This window comes from Aristolochia californica, unplaced genomic scaffold, assembly GCF_029961685.1.
Source record: "Aristolochia californica isolate CCGP_79_NKW_82.1479 unplaced genomic scaffold, dmAriCali1.0.hap1 SCAF_7, whole genome shotgun sequence".
Taxonomy (NCBI): Eukaryota; Viridiplantae; Streptophyta; class Magnoliopsida; order Piperales; family Aristolochiaceae; genus Aristolochia; species Aristolochia californica.
The window spans coordinates 2,305,354-2,322,026 of record NW_027182268.1 but is presented as its reverse complement, the minus strand read 5'-3'; the positions used below and the strand labels follow the sequence as shown (position 1 = coordinate 2,322,026).

The 16,673-nt window shown below is 38.6% G+C and overlaps 3 protein-coding genes across 10 annotated transcripts; 2 read left to right on the top strand and 1 right to left on the bottom strand.

Moving 5' to 3' along the window:
• Positions 1-551: 551 nt before the first annotated feature.
• Positions 552-4,698, bottom strand: LOC137937643 (uncharacterized). Of its 2 annotated transcripts, XM_068782751.1 has the most exons (4): positions 4,337-4,698; positions 2,760-2,809; positions 2,630-2,689; positions 552-1,025 (listed from the first exon to the last, which is right to left on the bottom strand). In XM_068782751.1, exons 1-4 carry the CDS (start codon positions 4,632-4,634, stop codon positions 897-899), a joined length of 537 nt encoding a protein of 178 aa, XP_068638852.1. In that variant the 5' UTR covers positions 4,635-4,698; the 3' UTR covers positions 552-896. The 2 variants fall into 2 exon arrangements, with proteins under 2 accessions (XP_068638852.1, XP_068638853.1); XM_068782752.1 differs by lacking the exon at positions 2,630-2,689.
• Positions 4,699-4,866: 168 nt separating this feature from the next.
• Positions 4,867-10,283, top strand: LOC137936968 (ankyrin repeat domain-containing protein EMB506, chloroplastic-like). 5 transcript variants are annotated; one of them, XM_068781957.1, is made up of 8 exons: positions 4,867-5,292; positions 7,857-7,936; positions 8,167-8,244; positions 8,336-8,434; positions 8,530-8,628; positions 8,743-8,841; positions 9,370-9,510; positions 9,935-10,283. In XM_068781957.1, exons 1-7 carry the CDS (start codon positions 4,947-4,949, stop codon positions 9,484-9,486), a joined length of 918 nt encoding a protein of 305 aa, XP_068638058.1. In that variant the 5' UTR covers positions 4,867-4,946; the 3' UTR covers positions 9,487-9,510; positions 9,935-10,283. The 5 variants fall into 5 exon arrangements, with proteins under 5 accessions (XP_068638058.1, XP_068638054.1, XP_068638055.1 ...); XM_068781953.1 differs by having other exon boundaries at positions 8,146-8,244; XM_068781954.1 differs by having other exon boundaries at positions 8,146-8,244; positions 9,869-9,944.
• Positions 10,284-12,394: 2,111 nt separating this feature from the next.
• LOC137936775 (cyclin-D1-1-like) lies at positions 12,395-15,981 on the top strand. Of its 3 annotated transcripts, none has more exons than XM_068781645.1 (6): positions 12,395-12,800; positions 13,480-13,566; positions 13,763-13,861; positions 13,946-14,147; positions 14,215-14,345; positions 15,563-15,981. In XM_068781645.1, the coding sequence occupies exons 1-6, from the start codon at positions 12,546-12,548 to the stop codon at positions 15,665-15,667; spliced, it is 879 nt and encodes a 292-aa protein (XP_068637746.1). In that variant the 5' UTR covers positions 12,395-12,545; the 3' UTR covers positions 15,668-15,981. The 3 variants fall into 3 exon arrangements, with proteins under 3 accessions (XP_068637746.1, XP_068637747.1, XP_068637745.1); XM_068781646.1 differs by lacking the exon at positions 15,563-15,981 and adding an exon at positions 14,924-15,456 and having other exon boundaries at positions 12,399-12,800; XM_068781644.1 differs by lacking the exon at positions 15,563-15,981 and adding an exon at positions 14,435-15,008 and having other exon boundaries at positions 12,401-12,800.
• The last annotated feature ends 692 nt before the right edge of the window (positions 15,982-16,673 follow it).

Here is a 16,673-nt window from a genome sequence, read left to right as displayed (position 1 = left end):
GACGAGGGAGAATGGAATATGATGAAATCCGACAAAAATGATGTCAAATAGAACAAGAAGGCGAAGGAGGATGAATTTCGAAGCTCCAACAGCAAGGAGGGTTTTGAAAAAAGTTTGAAGTGAATGGAATGACTTTAAACCCTATATAAAATCATTTTCCGTTGTGGTTGATCGATCAATCAATTGGTTTAAGTTGATCAATCAAGTGCTTTACATTGATCGATCATGCCTTTAACATTACAAAAGCAAAATTTTGAGCAACCTCACAAATGTGATAACATGAGAACAAGTCATCAAAATGCTGGCATAATTAAAAACTAAATGCAAGCAGAAACTTCACAGTGATCACATAAACTTCACAAAACACATTGGTAAAATTAAAAGGTAAATTACATAAAGCTTATTTTGTTAGTTTTTTGTTTTTTTCATTCTTGTGCATGGCATAAGAGCGCCTATCGGATCGACAGGCAAGCAACTGTACTGAATTGAAGTGATCAGCTAATGCGAGTTCTACAGGAATGGAAGAGACTCAGTAGGAGCTAAATCACTAATGGAGGAATCAAGCGAATCAATAAATCAGGAAGCCAGTAAGACTTGTTGAATTTTGGAAGTACACTGGTCAATAAAAATTACCCAAAATCTATATCCAATAACAGAACTTAACAAACTTCATGGCAGAGCAGAAGCGATGTTCCAAGTCACCTGGACTGGCAGGGTCAAGACAGCACAAGAACTGGTTTGCTGATGATTATGCATTCTGTCCAAATGAAAATCCCCCGAAGCCTTTGATTCCAGAAAGATGGAGGAGCTTGCAAGATGGACTGACAGATCAATGGATCCCCCAGAGAGGATCTGAGTTCCTTGCCCTCTAATTAGATGCAGAACTTGACTGGTGTCTAGTTTTCAGAATCCTCTCCATCCAGAAAGCTCAGATTCAGTGTCTGCAACTTGAAGCCTGATCCTTGTATTACTTCAACTAAATTTGAGGCCACCCCAGTTGATTGTATCGTGGTCTGCTTTGTTAGCTGCATATAAAAGAAGTCATTCAGTTTGAGTTTCATCTCTTTCATTTATAGAACCTCTTTTAGCAAAACAAGTGTATTGAGAATTAAAATGGAGAATGTTTAAATGGCCATTAGGTGAAATTTACCATGTTACTTCTATCCTACAGCATTTTATAGGTTATGGGGTGTGTGTATATAGCCCTGCAATTGTGGTCTTATAAATCCAACATGGGAAAACTACAATCTAGGCTACCTTGATTATGTACATGACTCTAGCACCATAGAAAAAAGGAAAATATTAGTATATGAATTCCCACATGAATAAGCATGTCTACTGTTAAATCCTAGGGTTCCATTACCAAACTCCTAGAAAGCCTTTAGGTAAGTGTGTGAAAGAGAGAAGAAGAAGAGAGTGAAGTTGAGTGAGAGAAACTAGCAAGAGAGAGAAATGAAGGGAGCAGAGTGGAAAAGTGGTCACATGGGAAAGGAGAAGAGGAGATTAGTGTTTGACAGTTCCTCCCCTTTTCTTCCCTTAATTCTATTTATAATAATCTTCAAATAAAAATTACAATAATGCCACTAAGGCTGGAAAAAGTATAGAAGACAAAGTTTGGAATATAATTACAATTGTACCCCAGTATCTTTAATTCCTCGACATCTTCTAGGTTATGGCCCAATAAACATTTGAATTTCACACTCACTACCCATCATGTTTTTAGTGAAGAAAAGAACAGGAAGGAAAGGCAGCAACATCAAATCATTAGATGGCACCAAGACAGATGCCTTTAGATAAGATATGATCTCTCTTTCTAGTGGGCCAGTGAGAAGTTTCAAACTCCTGAGAAAAATGTTGTTGTTGCTATTATGCGGAATCACCATAAACTGATGTTTATAAAATTCAAGTGCTAGGATCTTGGGTAGTAAATTCTGCATGCATAAACAGTGAAAATTTTCTAAATATGCAAGATTTAATCATATAAACTAGAACAAAAGAAAGAAACTGGGCTAGTCATCTAAATCTAACACAACCTCTGAGATCAGGTAAACCATAACAGTGACATGTCACAGAAAATTCTCAACATGAACACAAAACACTGATGTTTCTTGGATGGAACTTCATAAGTTTGAAACAGCATCGGATTGATATTTTTGGTTCACTGTTCTGAAGAAAGAGACTGGCTTAGTGAAACTTGTTCAGGTGGACTAGTGTCCAGAATTGAATCATACCTGAAAAATACACATGTACAGGACAACAAGACTGATACAAGCCACTGTATCTGTTAGTACTAGCCAATACACAATCCATAGGCTTTTTTTTTTTTAAATTAATACAAGATCTTACAAATCTAATAAGTATCACTTTTTTAATAGTAATAATACTTATGACTTGAAATATGAGTCACATAAGCACAATAAAGAAGCAAGCTCATTTGCTTGGATACCTTGTTGCTAAAGTTTGCATGTTAAACCAAGATCATAACTACATTATTACCAAAATTTTAGCTAGTAAAGAAACTTAAAAGTGCTAACAAGCTGCATTAACATTTCTATGTTTATATATTGTTAAATAGCTGGACTCTGTATAGCTTGGAGCAGATCAATGCTACATAGTTTTCAACATGTACCTCTACACTTGCAATGCCTTCAAGGACATGCACTTTCAAATCAGCAATTCCTTCTATGCCCTGCACAATGATGAATTTGAAGTTTTTATTCTATTGGTATACAAGAGTTTGGTAAGGGAAAGATTTGCACCTCCAAAACTTTGGTTATAGCAGGTATAGCAGATTCTTGCATTGTTCCTTCTGCCTTCACATTTGGAAAAAATAAATCAAAATAAGCATCATTGAATAAATTGGAAAGTTTAAATAAGAAAAAACTTCCATATACCTATCCCAAAGAAGATGACACAAACCAAAACAAACCATTAATTGAACTACGTATAAAGGCTCCCCACAGGAGCAAGAAAAAGATTAGTCACCCTAAAACCAATTTTTCTATGTTGTTCTACTTGGAGTAGATTGGTCCTCTCACTAACCTTAGCAAAAGTGAAAATAGGCAATCCTTCAACAATAGGAAATGAAAACTAGTGATACATGATCAACATCAACTAACTTATTCTGTCAATCAAATCAAACTGGATGATTGAGTCATTCACCTTTTTCCCCTCAATAGCTATTTTCTTTTTTCCAGAGAATAAAAAGAACATACTAGAAGAAAGAGTAAATTAGGAATGAAAAGAAATTGTAAAATGTAAAACAAAATGTGAAGATTCTTTGCTCTTCTCACTCTCCTATCTGTGTTAAACATGGTTCAAAAGAATAGTTTGATTTTCACATTAAACCAATGCTGTACTTTTCCAATTTCACATCGGCAGCTCTCTCATTCTTGAAGGAAATTCTTAAGTCATCAATAATTGGTGCAAGAAAGACTTGGATCCTCTGTGACATCATTGGCATGTTTTCCAATGAGATTCAAGACCGTGCTTTAGTTTGTCTTTCAGCCAGCTAATTGTGTTGCTGATTCTTTAACTAAGGATGAGTTGTGCCCTCAATTTCTTGTTGCAAGGACCCCCTCCAACCTTTTGGATTTATTGCCTTCAGGCTTTAATAAAATCACCTTTAAAAAAAATAAAAAAACTGAAAGAAGTAGATTGTGAGTGTTATCCAGAAAATTTTGTAAGCCTGACATCTATGGTCATGTTAATGAGAAAAACATAATACTACTCGTATCACTTGCACAGTATTCCTCAGAATAATCATTTGTATTGCTGCAACCTGTGACATTTGAAACTAGAAGTACTTCCAACGTTTTCTCTGGGGTTTCAAAAGATTTTTTTCGGACGGCCAAGAAGTTCCGATTATATCCATATGCTCAATTTAGACAGCATAATGTATAAATCAAAGAATAATCCAACTATGGAGAGGATCACAGCCGCTGGAGAACCGATACTGCAAAAATAACATAGATTACTTCATCCATAGTGAAAAAAAATAGAGTGGAAACCAACATCAATGCTGCTACCGTGCATTGCTCAATGTCTTCAATAGAAGCCCATATTTGATTATTCATGTTTCCTTATTTCTTTGCACCAGTGGCTAATTCCAGAAAGTTTGATAAGAGTAACCTTGACATTCACAAGAACAGGAGAACATCATATTCAAGCTAAAATTTAGTATGCAACTCGAAGCACCTTTTTTAACACAGACAACAAGAAATGAAAATGTGAACTTGAAGTGAAAAGGAGAACCAAGAACGAAAATAGTAATAAGAAAAGCAAGAGGCGGAACTAAGGCTACCATAAACGCTGATTAAGAACTTGGAGACAGCACTTGCCTGGAAGAACATGGTTAGCATATCGGAAGGTGATACTGGTACAGCGACCGGAAGTTCCACTGGGGCTTCATTCTCCTCTTCAGGTGCTATGGTTTCCTCTTCAACTGCTCTAACTTTTCTTGCTTCCGTTGATCTTTTCCATTTCAAAGACTGGAAACCACAGAGGGCCCCAGTTTTTTGGAAAAGAAGCCTCCCGATTAGAGGGATCGGAGTAGAAGAATTAAATGATCGGATAAAACGACAATTCGTCCTGCAAGCCGAACTCAGTGAAGGAAATACAGAAATTCCTGCCATTGCCGTTGTAAAGCTCTGCACTATGATCCTTATCCACCCGCGAGGCAATTGAAAGATTTTGAAGATATCGTCTGGCTCTGGTTTGAGCTCTGAAGTCTCTACTAAAGTTATTAATCGACCGGCTCAAGCTACCAGAACCGGTCCGACCCGTAAGACGCCATAAATCTAAACAAATAGAATACATCCAATAATAGTTATATTTTCTCTCTGCTGTCTCTCTTTCAAACTTGCCGCGTTGAACCAGATATTTCGTAGGTTTGCTCTCAGTTCCAAGAAGAAATCATCTCTGGCTCTCCAACTCGTCAGAGAGTCATGATACTGTCTTCGACGGCCAGCCTTCAATGGCCTAGTCTTTTCCTCTTTACCTCTGGAAACCCGAAAGCCGTTCCCACTCCTCTGAAACTTACTCCCCCTTTTTATGCAAACTCTGTAAAATTCAGATTATGTGTCGCTCCGAAATCCATAGGCGCTGGAACCCAACGAGGCCAGTGGGAAGAGCCTGACTATGGAAGTGAGAGCGACTCCGAGGAAGAAGAAGAAGAAGACGTTCGTGATGATTGGACTTCACAAACCGATAATGAAGAAGAACAAAGTCTCACTGTTTTTCCTGCAAAAAATGGCAAGGCTATTGATGAGGAATACAAGGCACTTGTTAAAGGTTATTAGCCTAACTTATCTTTTCCTTGTCTTCGCCTCTTTACAATTCTTTGATAGGATATGTGATATGAAATGGATTACAAAGATGGTCTTTGAGCCCTTGACTCCATGGCCACAGGCGGTTTTTAAGTGTGAGGTCTTCAGTTCTAGTCTCCCCTTGGAATAAGGAGGGGTTGTGCTTGTGTATTCAACATCCAAGGAAAGAAAAAACTCTAAAAAATCATGAATTAGCCGATTCAGATGTGCTTTTCTTGACCCTAAGGCTTCATTTAAAATATCAATGGAGCAAACCATAAATTGTAAAGGAGGATTTCTTGCGAAAAGATTGATTTTTCAACTAAGCAAACTTGTTAACCGCATTTTTGGACATGATATGTCTAATATTGATGGTAGTTTGACCAACTAAGCTAACACGAATTAAATCATCGTCTTTAGAAACAGAATCTGTTGTCTTCCATATTCTCTAAGGTAGGAGGAATTTTGTTTTTTATCCGTTTTGGGTTGGGAAGGGAGTGCTTGACTGTCAGGCAAGAACTGCCATGGGTATAAGAGGACTCTCAAGTTGGTGGTCTAGGCGTTGTTGAGCTGCCAGAATAGAAAACTTGGCTGCAATCTGAACCTGTATGCTTGTTCCTTTGGCATGTGCTTGGAAACACCTTTCTGTACTAGGAACAACCAAATAGATATCAGCTGAAGTAACTGCCTATTGTACGCTGGGAATCTTTGTCAACCGGATGACTTTGAGAGGCGCTTTCCAGGAAAGAAATTCTCTTTTTAATGGTCAAACTTATTTGCTGAAATTGTGCAGAGTTGACCATGCAGTTCTCTGATGCCTCACTGTAATATATAGTTGATTTCTGAGCAAACCATGGATCTCCTGGAACTTTGTTGTTGTTGTGTGGACTGTCCCACGTGTTTTCTACATCCTTGATTCCTTGTTTTCAGGCTTCCAAGAAACCTTTGTTACTTGATCCGTGCCGATCCATCTCACATGAAGTTTCCTTGTTAGTAAAACTCTTGTACAAATTGTACAAGCATTGTTTATTTGAAAGAAATTCACCTCCTCAAGGGCCTGAACTTTTTTTTTTTCTATAGGCAGCCAATTTGCGACTTCTCTAATCACATGTTGAGTTAGGCAGTAATTATTTTGAAAATTTGCATGTATTCCTTCCTAAGAAAGGAATCTAACTGTCTCTTGACTCCTAGTGTTACTAAATTCAACAATTAAATGCTACCTGCTTTTCCCTTTCTTGTTGGTGTCATATCTAAGTTGTTACCTATGCTATGAAGAAGTATCAAGAAATTAACTCCTGTGTCTTCTGTTATCCAGTGGGTTGTAAGGTTAAGAAACCCTTTCCAACTTTGGGGAGCTGCTGCTATTTCATTTTTGAAAATATCATTTAAGTCATCATTCACATTAATGATTTCCAAGATATACCTGGAAAATATGTTTGAACGACTTGGATCATATGCCTTGCCCAAGTCATGTCAAATTTCAAGACATGGCAATCGGGATTGGGTAATTAGTTAGGTTCACAAATGTTTGGTACGGTTCATGTGTGTTCCCAAACATTACTGTGGGGCTCATGTTAAAGCTTAGAATAGCTTTCATTTGTATTGATTTAACAAACTTCAGAAAATGTTTTATGATGCTATCCATGCCAATATTATGCATATGACTAACAACTAGGTTTCTTATTTGATTCTCGCAACAAATATATGTCTTTGTAGGTTTATAATGTGATTCTCGAAACAAGGTTTTTTTTTTTTGTTGTTGAAATTTTGATACAATAGAATATACAAGGCAGAAGCGAGCATTAGTAAGACCATTTTGAAGGAATCTGAACCATTCCCTTTTTTTTCTCCATTTAGTTGACCTGATGTTTAAATCTAAGGGAAAACGGCAACATTTTGAATTTAATGGGCTCACATCAGTTAAAATTACATAATCCAAATTGATGACCACAAAATATCTTTTATGCAATTAAAACAACTTGTTCATTTTCCTTCAGTTAGATGGTAAAATATTTAAGTTGAAGAAATTGATTGGATGTTTAAGATTAAGTGATTTGTTAACTTCACAGAAATATGTATTTACTTATTGCATCTTTTTGTAGTATATTTGATAGAAGTACTGTCAATGTTATATCATGAAGCCTGTCATAACTTTTTTCCTATCATTTGGTTCATAACTTTTTTCCTATCATTTCGTTTTCTTTCAGATTTTTTGGTATATTTTAGGATGACCAAATTTTATCTCAGTCATCCCTCCTGTCAGTCTATGCGCACAATGCCATGCATGTGCGCATATATTGGGTTTCATTTATGATACTCTGGCTTGGTCTTAGACTAGATTGATCTCTAAGGGTTCTTAGTCACGAACAAATTTCAGAAGGTAACATACAAATTGATGAAGAACATGGTATTACACTCCTTACTGTCATTTCAGTGCCTTATAGCATGTCTGTATCACTTTTATATTACTCTGTGTTCCAAATTTCATGTTTATAGATGATCAATGGTCATGAAAGGTTGCTGATTCATCTTTTCTTTTGATTCTGTCAGAAGTTGAACTTCTACTGACACCAGAAGAACAAGCTCTTTTGAAACAAAATGACACTCCTGTCCTCAGCAAAATATCCACTGTTAAGTTCTGCACCATGAGTTTGTTTTCCTCTTTCCTTTTTTCCCTTTTTTTTCTTGCATATAAGACAAGGGGTTACTCTCTTGCTGCTTACGTATCTATATGTGACCTCTAGCTCAATTACTTGTGGTTTTGCAGTAGCCAAGAGATTATTGTTTTTGTATTGACAATTCAGACTTATGCCACTAATATCCTAGAAATTCATTGCAGTATAAATGGGCTCCATTGCAGACTCTTGCATTGTCTGCGCAAATGCATTCTATGGATAAGTTAATTGAACATGGAGTTGATATTGACTCAGTAGATAAGGTCTGTTATGTAATTCCAGCATAAAATTTTCTTTCACTATATTCTATCTTAGCAGATAAGCAACAGATCTTGAGTAGCTTTCATGTCACAGGATGGTTTTACTGCTCTTCATTGGGCAGTGATGGGTAAACAAGAGGCGGTCATTAGTCATCTTCTAAGGAAAGGTGCAAATCTGCATGTCAGTGATAAAGTGAGTGAGATATTCAATTTTTAAATTCTTCTTCCAACATTTAATTCGATTCTTTTTTTAAAAGCTAATTGTTATATTGTCCTCGTATTTGTAAGGATGGTGCAACTCCATTACATTATGCAGTTCAAGTTGGTGCTATGCAAACTGTGAAGCTACTGATTAAATATAAGGTTGATGTAAACGTTGCTGATCATGTGAGTCAACTTGGTAACCAATCTTTTTTTTTTTTCCTTTTTCCATGGGGTAGGACGCTGTTGAAACTACCAAGCGGTTCCTCTGTTGAAATTTTCTTCTGTTAATTGCCGCAGGAAGGCTGGACTCCATTGCATGTTGCTATACAGAGTAGGTGTAGAGATATAGCCAAGGTCTTGCTGATTAATGGTGCAGATAAAACAAGAAGAAATAAGGTATCTGTGAGCTGAGGATTGTGAACTTTTTCTTTGAATCATACAAGGCAATGTAGTTGAAAACCCCCTCTATAGGATTAATGCTTAGTTTAAATGAGAAACTCACAGTATACCCTCTCAGTTTCCGGGGGTGAATAATTTGGTTTCCTAATCCTGCAACAGAATCTCCTGGACAACTTTTTTAGCAATACTTTTGCTGCCAAAATTTGCACTTCAAATAAATTCTACTGATCAATCATCAACCTCTTTTGAATTGTGACTCAACAACAATCTCTCACAAAGTGAAACTGTTGGTGAAGCTCAGAGAAAAGACTGGAACTTGACAGCTTGCATAATGATATATATCGTTACTCTTTTAAAAAATCAGATTTTGCATTCTCTAAATCAGTCCTCCATCACTGTACTGAACTATAGAAGCTAAGATAACCATAGGGGCATTTTAAACATGCACCAGGGAAAAAGGTGCCCTGCATATTCTTCTTACTATTCAACAGGATCCAAATATATACTTTGGGTATTGTGTGCCAGGATGGAAAGACACCATTGGACCTAAGCTTAAGCTACGGGAAAGATTTCAAGTCTTATGAGCTTGCAAAACTAGTGAAACTAGTGCCAGCAAACAGAGATCTGCGGCCTGCTGCATGATTCCACAATCATAAGAAGAAGCAGGTATACAGGATAATACATTTCTCAGATTCTTTTCTTGTTGATTGTATAAAAGCTTTCCACTGTGAAGTCCTTTGGCATGAAAATTTTGAATCATGCAAAAGGGTGTCTGCTTTCCAAGCATAATGACTTGATAAAGTTCTCCTTGTCCTTGTTTTTTGTTCATCAGACGGTGATTGAAAAATATGTGATTTGGGGAAAAAATAGAAGAGGAAAAAGAGTTTTGGAAGAGGGGATGATGTTCATGCAAGGAATTTTGTTATTAGTGTTTCACTACCGAAGTACATCTTCAATAAATGAAACACTTTAGCTGTTCACAATACCTTTGTCCACTTTCCAAAACTCTTTAACTGTTTTGCAGTCAAAGGCTGATGGTTCCTAAACCATTCACTAGTTTTTGTTTTTGTTGTCAACCTCCATGCGACAGCGGAAATTAAAGCTTGGGGCAGTTCATTAAACTGAAGTATAAGTGAGGGCCATTGAAATAGAGGGTTTGACTATGGATGAGTTTAAAAGCATTGCAGACGGCACACTGAAGATGAAATAAGAATGAGACTTTTCACCTAAAATGGCATCTTTTATCCTTTTGAAATCATCAATACAGCCTCATCGCCTTACTCTTAAAAGTCTATCAGATGTTCCGGAGGGTTAAGCAAGGCAGAAAAGCACCCGCCTGCCATTCCCGGGTTCAATTTTTCTTCAAGCTTTATCTTGTTCTTATGCAACTACAGTTTATCATTAAATATCTTGTGTTTGTGTCTTGCCAATTTATTTTAATCGTTACTTCCAATTAGATCAACAAGAAACTTATGATTTTTCTACCTCTTTTATCTTGATCTTGTCGTGTGACAATAAGAATTGTAGTGAGAATTTTTTTTTTTCCTGTTTTAATTTTTCTATAGTTTTCCTATTACCACAAATACACACTTAGGTCCTGTTGTGTCTTACCATGAATTATTGAAGTCCTTCTCGTTTCCTTATCGAATCAAGTTCTTGTGTAGAAGAAGCCAATCTTGAAGATGAAGATGAACCCTTCCCCTGTCAGTTCAAAAAAGAAAAAATAAGAATCTTGAGCCAATTCTTTTGACGATGTACACCTAACCCAAGCCAAACGGTTACTTTTATTTAAAGATGAAAGGGAATTTTAAACGCTGTAGAGCAGGATTTTAGGTGTGTTAGTTAAGAACGGAGTTTGGACTGGGAAGCAAAGAAGATTGAATTTTCTAGTGACAACGGTCTTCTTTTAACTTTGAAAACGAGGCCCTTCTCCACTCTTGATTAAACTCTATTAATAGTGCTGCCTTCTCCTCTGTAATAGACCTCTCACATCCCTTTCAATTGCGAAAAGGAAAGGAACTTTCACATCAAAAGTGGTCGCATTGAAGAAGAAGAAGTAGAAAAAGAAAAGTTGAAAATTCTGGCAAGCAATTCGGTGCTTCGACCTCTGTGTGTTTGAAAGGGAATAAAAATTTGTGTATTTGTGGAAGCCCTTGCAAGAAGACAAAGCCACAGTGCTGTTAAAGAAAAGCTAGAAAAAACGAGAAGATATAATGCAAGTGCAGATTCCAATCACAGCAGTGTCCTATCCTCCTCTTGCGGGCATTTCTTTCTATTGGCTTCTCATCATCCCCTGCCAACGACAATGACCTCTCTTTCATCTTTACTCTTCATTACGATACTACTTGTTTGTCATTCAGATCTAGTTCTTCCTCCACAGCCGCTTGATTTTCCGATCAGAGATATCGGACGTGGAGTCGGTGATTCCTTCCCGTCACGGTCACGCCCTTCCTTAATTTCCCGCTTTCTGATGGATTTGATCTTTCTTCAGGTTCTTTTCTTTCTCTGGGCAAGGGAGAGGGAGAGGGAGAGGGAGAGGGAGAGGGACTGAAGCTGTTGCTCTTGCTCGTCCCGAAAGAATGGAAGGTGGGGCCCCGGCTCCTTGCCTGTTGCTGATCAATCTTACACTCTCACATACTGTGTCAACTCGTACGTAATAGTCCATTAATGAATGATTTATAGCTGATGCTGTGTCTGACAGGTGGGGCATTTGGTAGTGATGTGTATAAAGCCCTGGCTGAGTCAAAGGATTGAAGTGAAACTACCTTTGTCCCTCTACTGAGTCAAAGAGTACAATTCCAGTTGGTATATTATAAAAAATAACTTAATTCTCTCCTATAGACTACATTTGGACATTAACACAAGAATATACACACAATTATCCGAAATGACTATTTGATCGATAAATTGAGATAGTCATTGATGAGATAATCATTCGGATAATGTTTCGGACTAAATAACTATTCGTATTCGATAAACCGTCGTATTAACAATTTAGGTTTGATGACTCATCAATGGACACCACATCACATGCCCTCTCTGACCAAAACCACACAAACAAAACGCCTCAGGGGGGGCGTTTTTTTGTAATTCTGAAACTCAACTTCAGGGGTGAAAGGATAACGATTGAGATTCGTTACAGATCTCAGCCACCAGATTGGGCGGGAAACGATCTCCACCGTTTTCTTTGTGCATTTATTTCTAGCCCCATCTCCCTGCGGCCTGGACGAAACCAGAGGCAACGATCACCATCTCAATACTAATTACCTCCCATTCTTTGGTTAATTTATTCCATTCAAATGAAATAATAAATTAAATCTTTAGAAATGAGAAGCACATCAGAAGCCGTTAGGTTAAATCTAAATACGTCAGATAATCTGACCCATTCATTGGTCGTACGAGGACCTACCTCTGAACGCAATTAATCCCCAACGGCGGTGAAGTTTCAGATGGGTTTCCAGAAGATCGCACAAGTAAGCTGCAAAAACCATTAAAATGATTTTTATTTAAGAAAATTAACCTTCCCGCAAGTATATAGATGTAGAAGGAGAAGAATGGGAGCAGTTAGCTCACTGAGGTGCACAGCTCCAGCCTCCATTACAGCTCATCATCTTGTTCCGGTAACTTCTTGTCCTATATCGGCTCCTACGGCGATGTTCCGCTGATGATGGAGATAAGATGAGGACCTTTCATCGCTGGTCATGCCTGTCCCCTGTCCCGACTGCTTCTCCGACCTGCTCTGCGGCGAAGACTCCGGAATCTTCGCGGCGGACCCGCCTGATGCCTTGCCCGAGTATTCCACGGATCTCGAGCTTCCGGCCGACATCGATGACTTGATCGCGGAGCTTGTGTCGGAGGAGAGGGAGTACTCGCCAGGACTGGATTATCCTGCCAGGTTCCGATCGAGATCTCTCGATGCGACTGCGAGAGGGGAGGCTATTACATGGATTCTCAAGGTAACGCATCTCTCTACTAATGGACGCTGGTGACAGTAGAGTCCGCTGCCCCTTCGCTTGCACTGCCGGTTAAGCGCGGGAACGTAGGCGCAGATTAGCTCCTTAAGGGGCGATCTACTAAAATGTATCGCCCTTGTTTCCTACGCCGCTGGCGTGGAGAGTCAAAACGTTTTGAGAACCGGCGAAACAAAAGTAACGAATATACTCACGAGACGGAAAGAAACTGTACAGGCTAAAACAATTGAAAAAACTAGAATATCCGCTAAAGTGCGCCGGGGATTCTCTCTCATCAGAACCGTGGCCAAATAGTGGACGCCGATGAGTGGCTACCGCTGCCGATCTTCTTTACCTTCTGATCTCTGTGGTCTACGTTTCTATCTGAAAAGCTTTAACCACAGATGCGACGTTGGATCCATTGCGAGCATCTAAACCAACCGTCGGCTCCCCGCCGGCGTACGTTAAAAGACTTCTGCACGATTATTGTTTTCTTTTTATTTTCCTTCATAAATGCCATTTACAAATAACAACTGCTATATTTTCCATGGAAATTGGGATCTATCAACCTTTCTCATCCTGATTCCCAGAAACGCCTTTTGCCGGTGATATCTTTAATTTTTTTAATTTTTTTTTTTCACTGGGTTCGAATGAGGGAGTCTCTTCTTTTAATTACATATTGCAGGTGCATGCCTTCTACCATTTCCAACCCTTAACGGCGTATCTCTCCGTCAACTACATGGATCGGTTTCTTGCTTCTCACCGCTTGCCGGTAAGCTGCAAGAACTCCATTGAAATCCCTCAGTTATAGTTTACATGTCTGCTTTGATAAATTTTTATTCTGAAAAATCGACGAAAAAAGAAAAAACCGTTTTGACGTTTTGTTCTTTTCTGCATGACCCAGCTCTTTTGATGGTCTTTGTCAGTTTCAAGAAAATGTAACAAAAATTATCGTTTTATCGTCACAGCAAGCGAATGGGTGGCCGCTGCAGCTCCTAAGCGTTGCTTCCTTGTCATTGGCCGCTAAGATGGAGGAAACACTAGTTCCTTCTCTCATTGATCTACAGGTACCAATCATAAAAATTATCTAGCATGTGGTGATTCGAGTCCTGATCGCGGCTTTTTCTCTGAAATGATAGTAGCTTTTGTAGGTCGAGGGTGCACGATTCGTCTTTGAACCTCGAACGATTCGCAGAATGGAGCTACTCGTTCTCAACGCTTTGAATTGGAGACTTCGATCCATAACACCCTTTAACTTCATTGATTTCTTTGCTTTTAAGGTCGATTCGAGTGGAGCTTTTACGAGGCTTCTTGTTTCACGTGCGACGGAGATAATTCTAGCCACAATTCAAGGTAGTTTGATATTAATTACTGACAGGAGATTTTCACATCTGGCTGAAACCTGAGTGATTTGTCACAGAGATTGATTTCTTGGGTTACTGGCCGTCGTCGGTTGCTGCGGCTGCCATGGTATGTGCGACAGATGAGAGTCCGAGCTTGGCTTTGGTCAATCCCGGAAAAGCTGTAACCTGGTGTGTTGGCTTAAGCAAAGTAAGGAAGTAATTGTGATTATGGTTTTGGGTTGGGGTGTATACAACCTAATGGACTATGCCAACTCGAAAGGATATTGGTTTTTGCAGGAGAAGATCATGAGTTGCTATCGACTAATGCAACAAGTTGTGGCGGAGAATAATGGCAGGAGAAAGCCCCCGAAAATTCTCCCTCAACTCAGAGTAACGACCCTGATTGAGATGAGCTCGGGGGATTCCTCCTCCTCGTCCTCTTCTACTTCGATGAAAAGGAGGAAACTAAACAATTGCTCATGGGTAGATAACGATGATGACGACGAAGAGGAGGAGGAGGATGATGATGACAAGGAGGGATTATAACCAGAAAAATAATAAGAAAAAATAGGGTCACACCAATATGGCTTATTATAAGATAGGTTTGGCAGAATCCTCAAGTATTTTTTAGAGGGTTATGGGATTGGGGTGGGTTAACAAAGTATTATTATTTTTATTTTTTGCTCTTTGGTGGGTATTGTATTTGTTAATGTTTTCGATGATGGGGATGCAGATTCCCAAGGGATAGGGAGTGGCATTTGTTGATTTTTTCTTTTCCTTTCGCAGAGAGAGAGAGAGAGAAAAGGGGAGAGTCTGTGTTTGTTTGTTGAGTGTAGAGAAGAATTCAAAGAGAGCATTGATTGTTGAATGAAAGAGGGAGGTGATGGTGGGTCATAGAAGGGATGGCAAAAGAAGACTTTGATGTGGTTTGGTGAAACACAAAAAGGAAAGAAGAAGAAGAAGAAAGCAAGGAGTTTCTGCACTGTGAGGGAACTCCAGATTCATCATTCATCATTGCCTCTTATAGTTTCAACTCCTTCCTTTTACTATTCATTTTTTTAAATGCAGGAATATGTGTAGTGTGCGTGTGTATCAACTATGAAACGGTGTACACGCGTGAGTCTTGCGTGTTTACACCATTTTAGTGTGTATCTGGACACGGAGGGTTGAAACGGCGAGAAAAGAACCGCCTCCCTCCGTTCTCCCAGATTGTCTAAGTTTTCCGCCTAACCACATAAAAAGGCTCGCTGGGTGGCCTTTATCAGGCGTGTTTGTTTGTATATGTGATCATCAATGACATTTTCCATATTTTTTATTTATTTTTGATCCCTTGTTTTCCCTCTCCAATATCTTCCTTCTCCCCTTTTTGCATGGCATGTGCCTGACACCCTGCAATTTTGTATTCTCTCTCTTTGTTCTGTTTAGGGAGTGCAGGAGGGCGCCAAGAAGAACTTTTGGAATTTTGCGTTGGAATCGGTCCCATGGCGACTGCACTTTGAAAGTGATGGTTGTGAACCTCATCTCCCGTGACCCAAACAAAAACTCTCTCCTCCTCTTTTCTCCACCTTTTCGTCTCTCTTTTTGCTTTAAAATTTGAACTCAGCGAGGAAGGCTCTCTTGGTGAGACTTTACTGTGTTTTGCTTAGGTTTTGTACAGTTACGGCCTCAAACTTAGAGCCACTACACATATTGACAGTAGAGTGTTTTTACCTTTGACCACTCGCCTCTTAAAACTGTTCCATTTGTCTTGATTGAGTCAAAAAAAAAACATTTAACCACGGTGTTTCTAACCAGCAACTCGGCATAGTTAACTGGATTTTGGATTTTGGGAAGAGGGTGTTGGATCGAGGTAAATTTGAAAGATTGCGCTTGTCAATGATCTTTGAGTGATAAGGTTTGCTAATAAATGTTCTTTAACTATTAAGAAATAAATCGGGTTCCTATTTATAAATTTCTTGGCAAAATTAGCCATTGTGAACCTTTATCCAAATAGTTGCGTAAGAGGTTGATTAATGATGTCTTTTCTTTGATCTATCAACTGATCTCCAATGACTAGATTTTTAGCCTAACGATCAATCGTGTTAGGTGGGTTGATCAGTCATGTTTTTATATAGGTTGATTGATTAAACTTTATATAATTGATTGATCATACCAACAATAGTTGATTGATCGAGCTTCATAATTTGGTTTATTAGCATTCTGGTTAATCGATCAAATCTAGTTTGATCGTCGAGTCCATTCCTATAAATCCTAGTCGCATGTGCCATAACCAAGACAATTGATCTCCAATGACTAGATTTTTAGCCTAATGAGCAATCATGTTAGGTGGGTTGATCAGTCATGTTTTTATATATAGTTGATCGATTATTCTTTATATGGGTTGATTGATTTAACTTGATAACTTCAGTACACGACATTCTAATTGATTGATCATGCTTTATAATTTGGCCTATTAGCATTCTGGTTAATCGATCAAATCTAGTTTGTTCGTCGAGTCCATTCCAATAGGTCCTAATCGCATGTGCCATAACCAAGA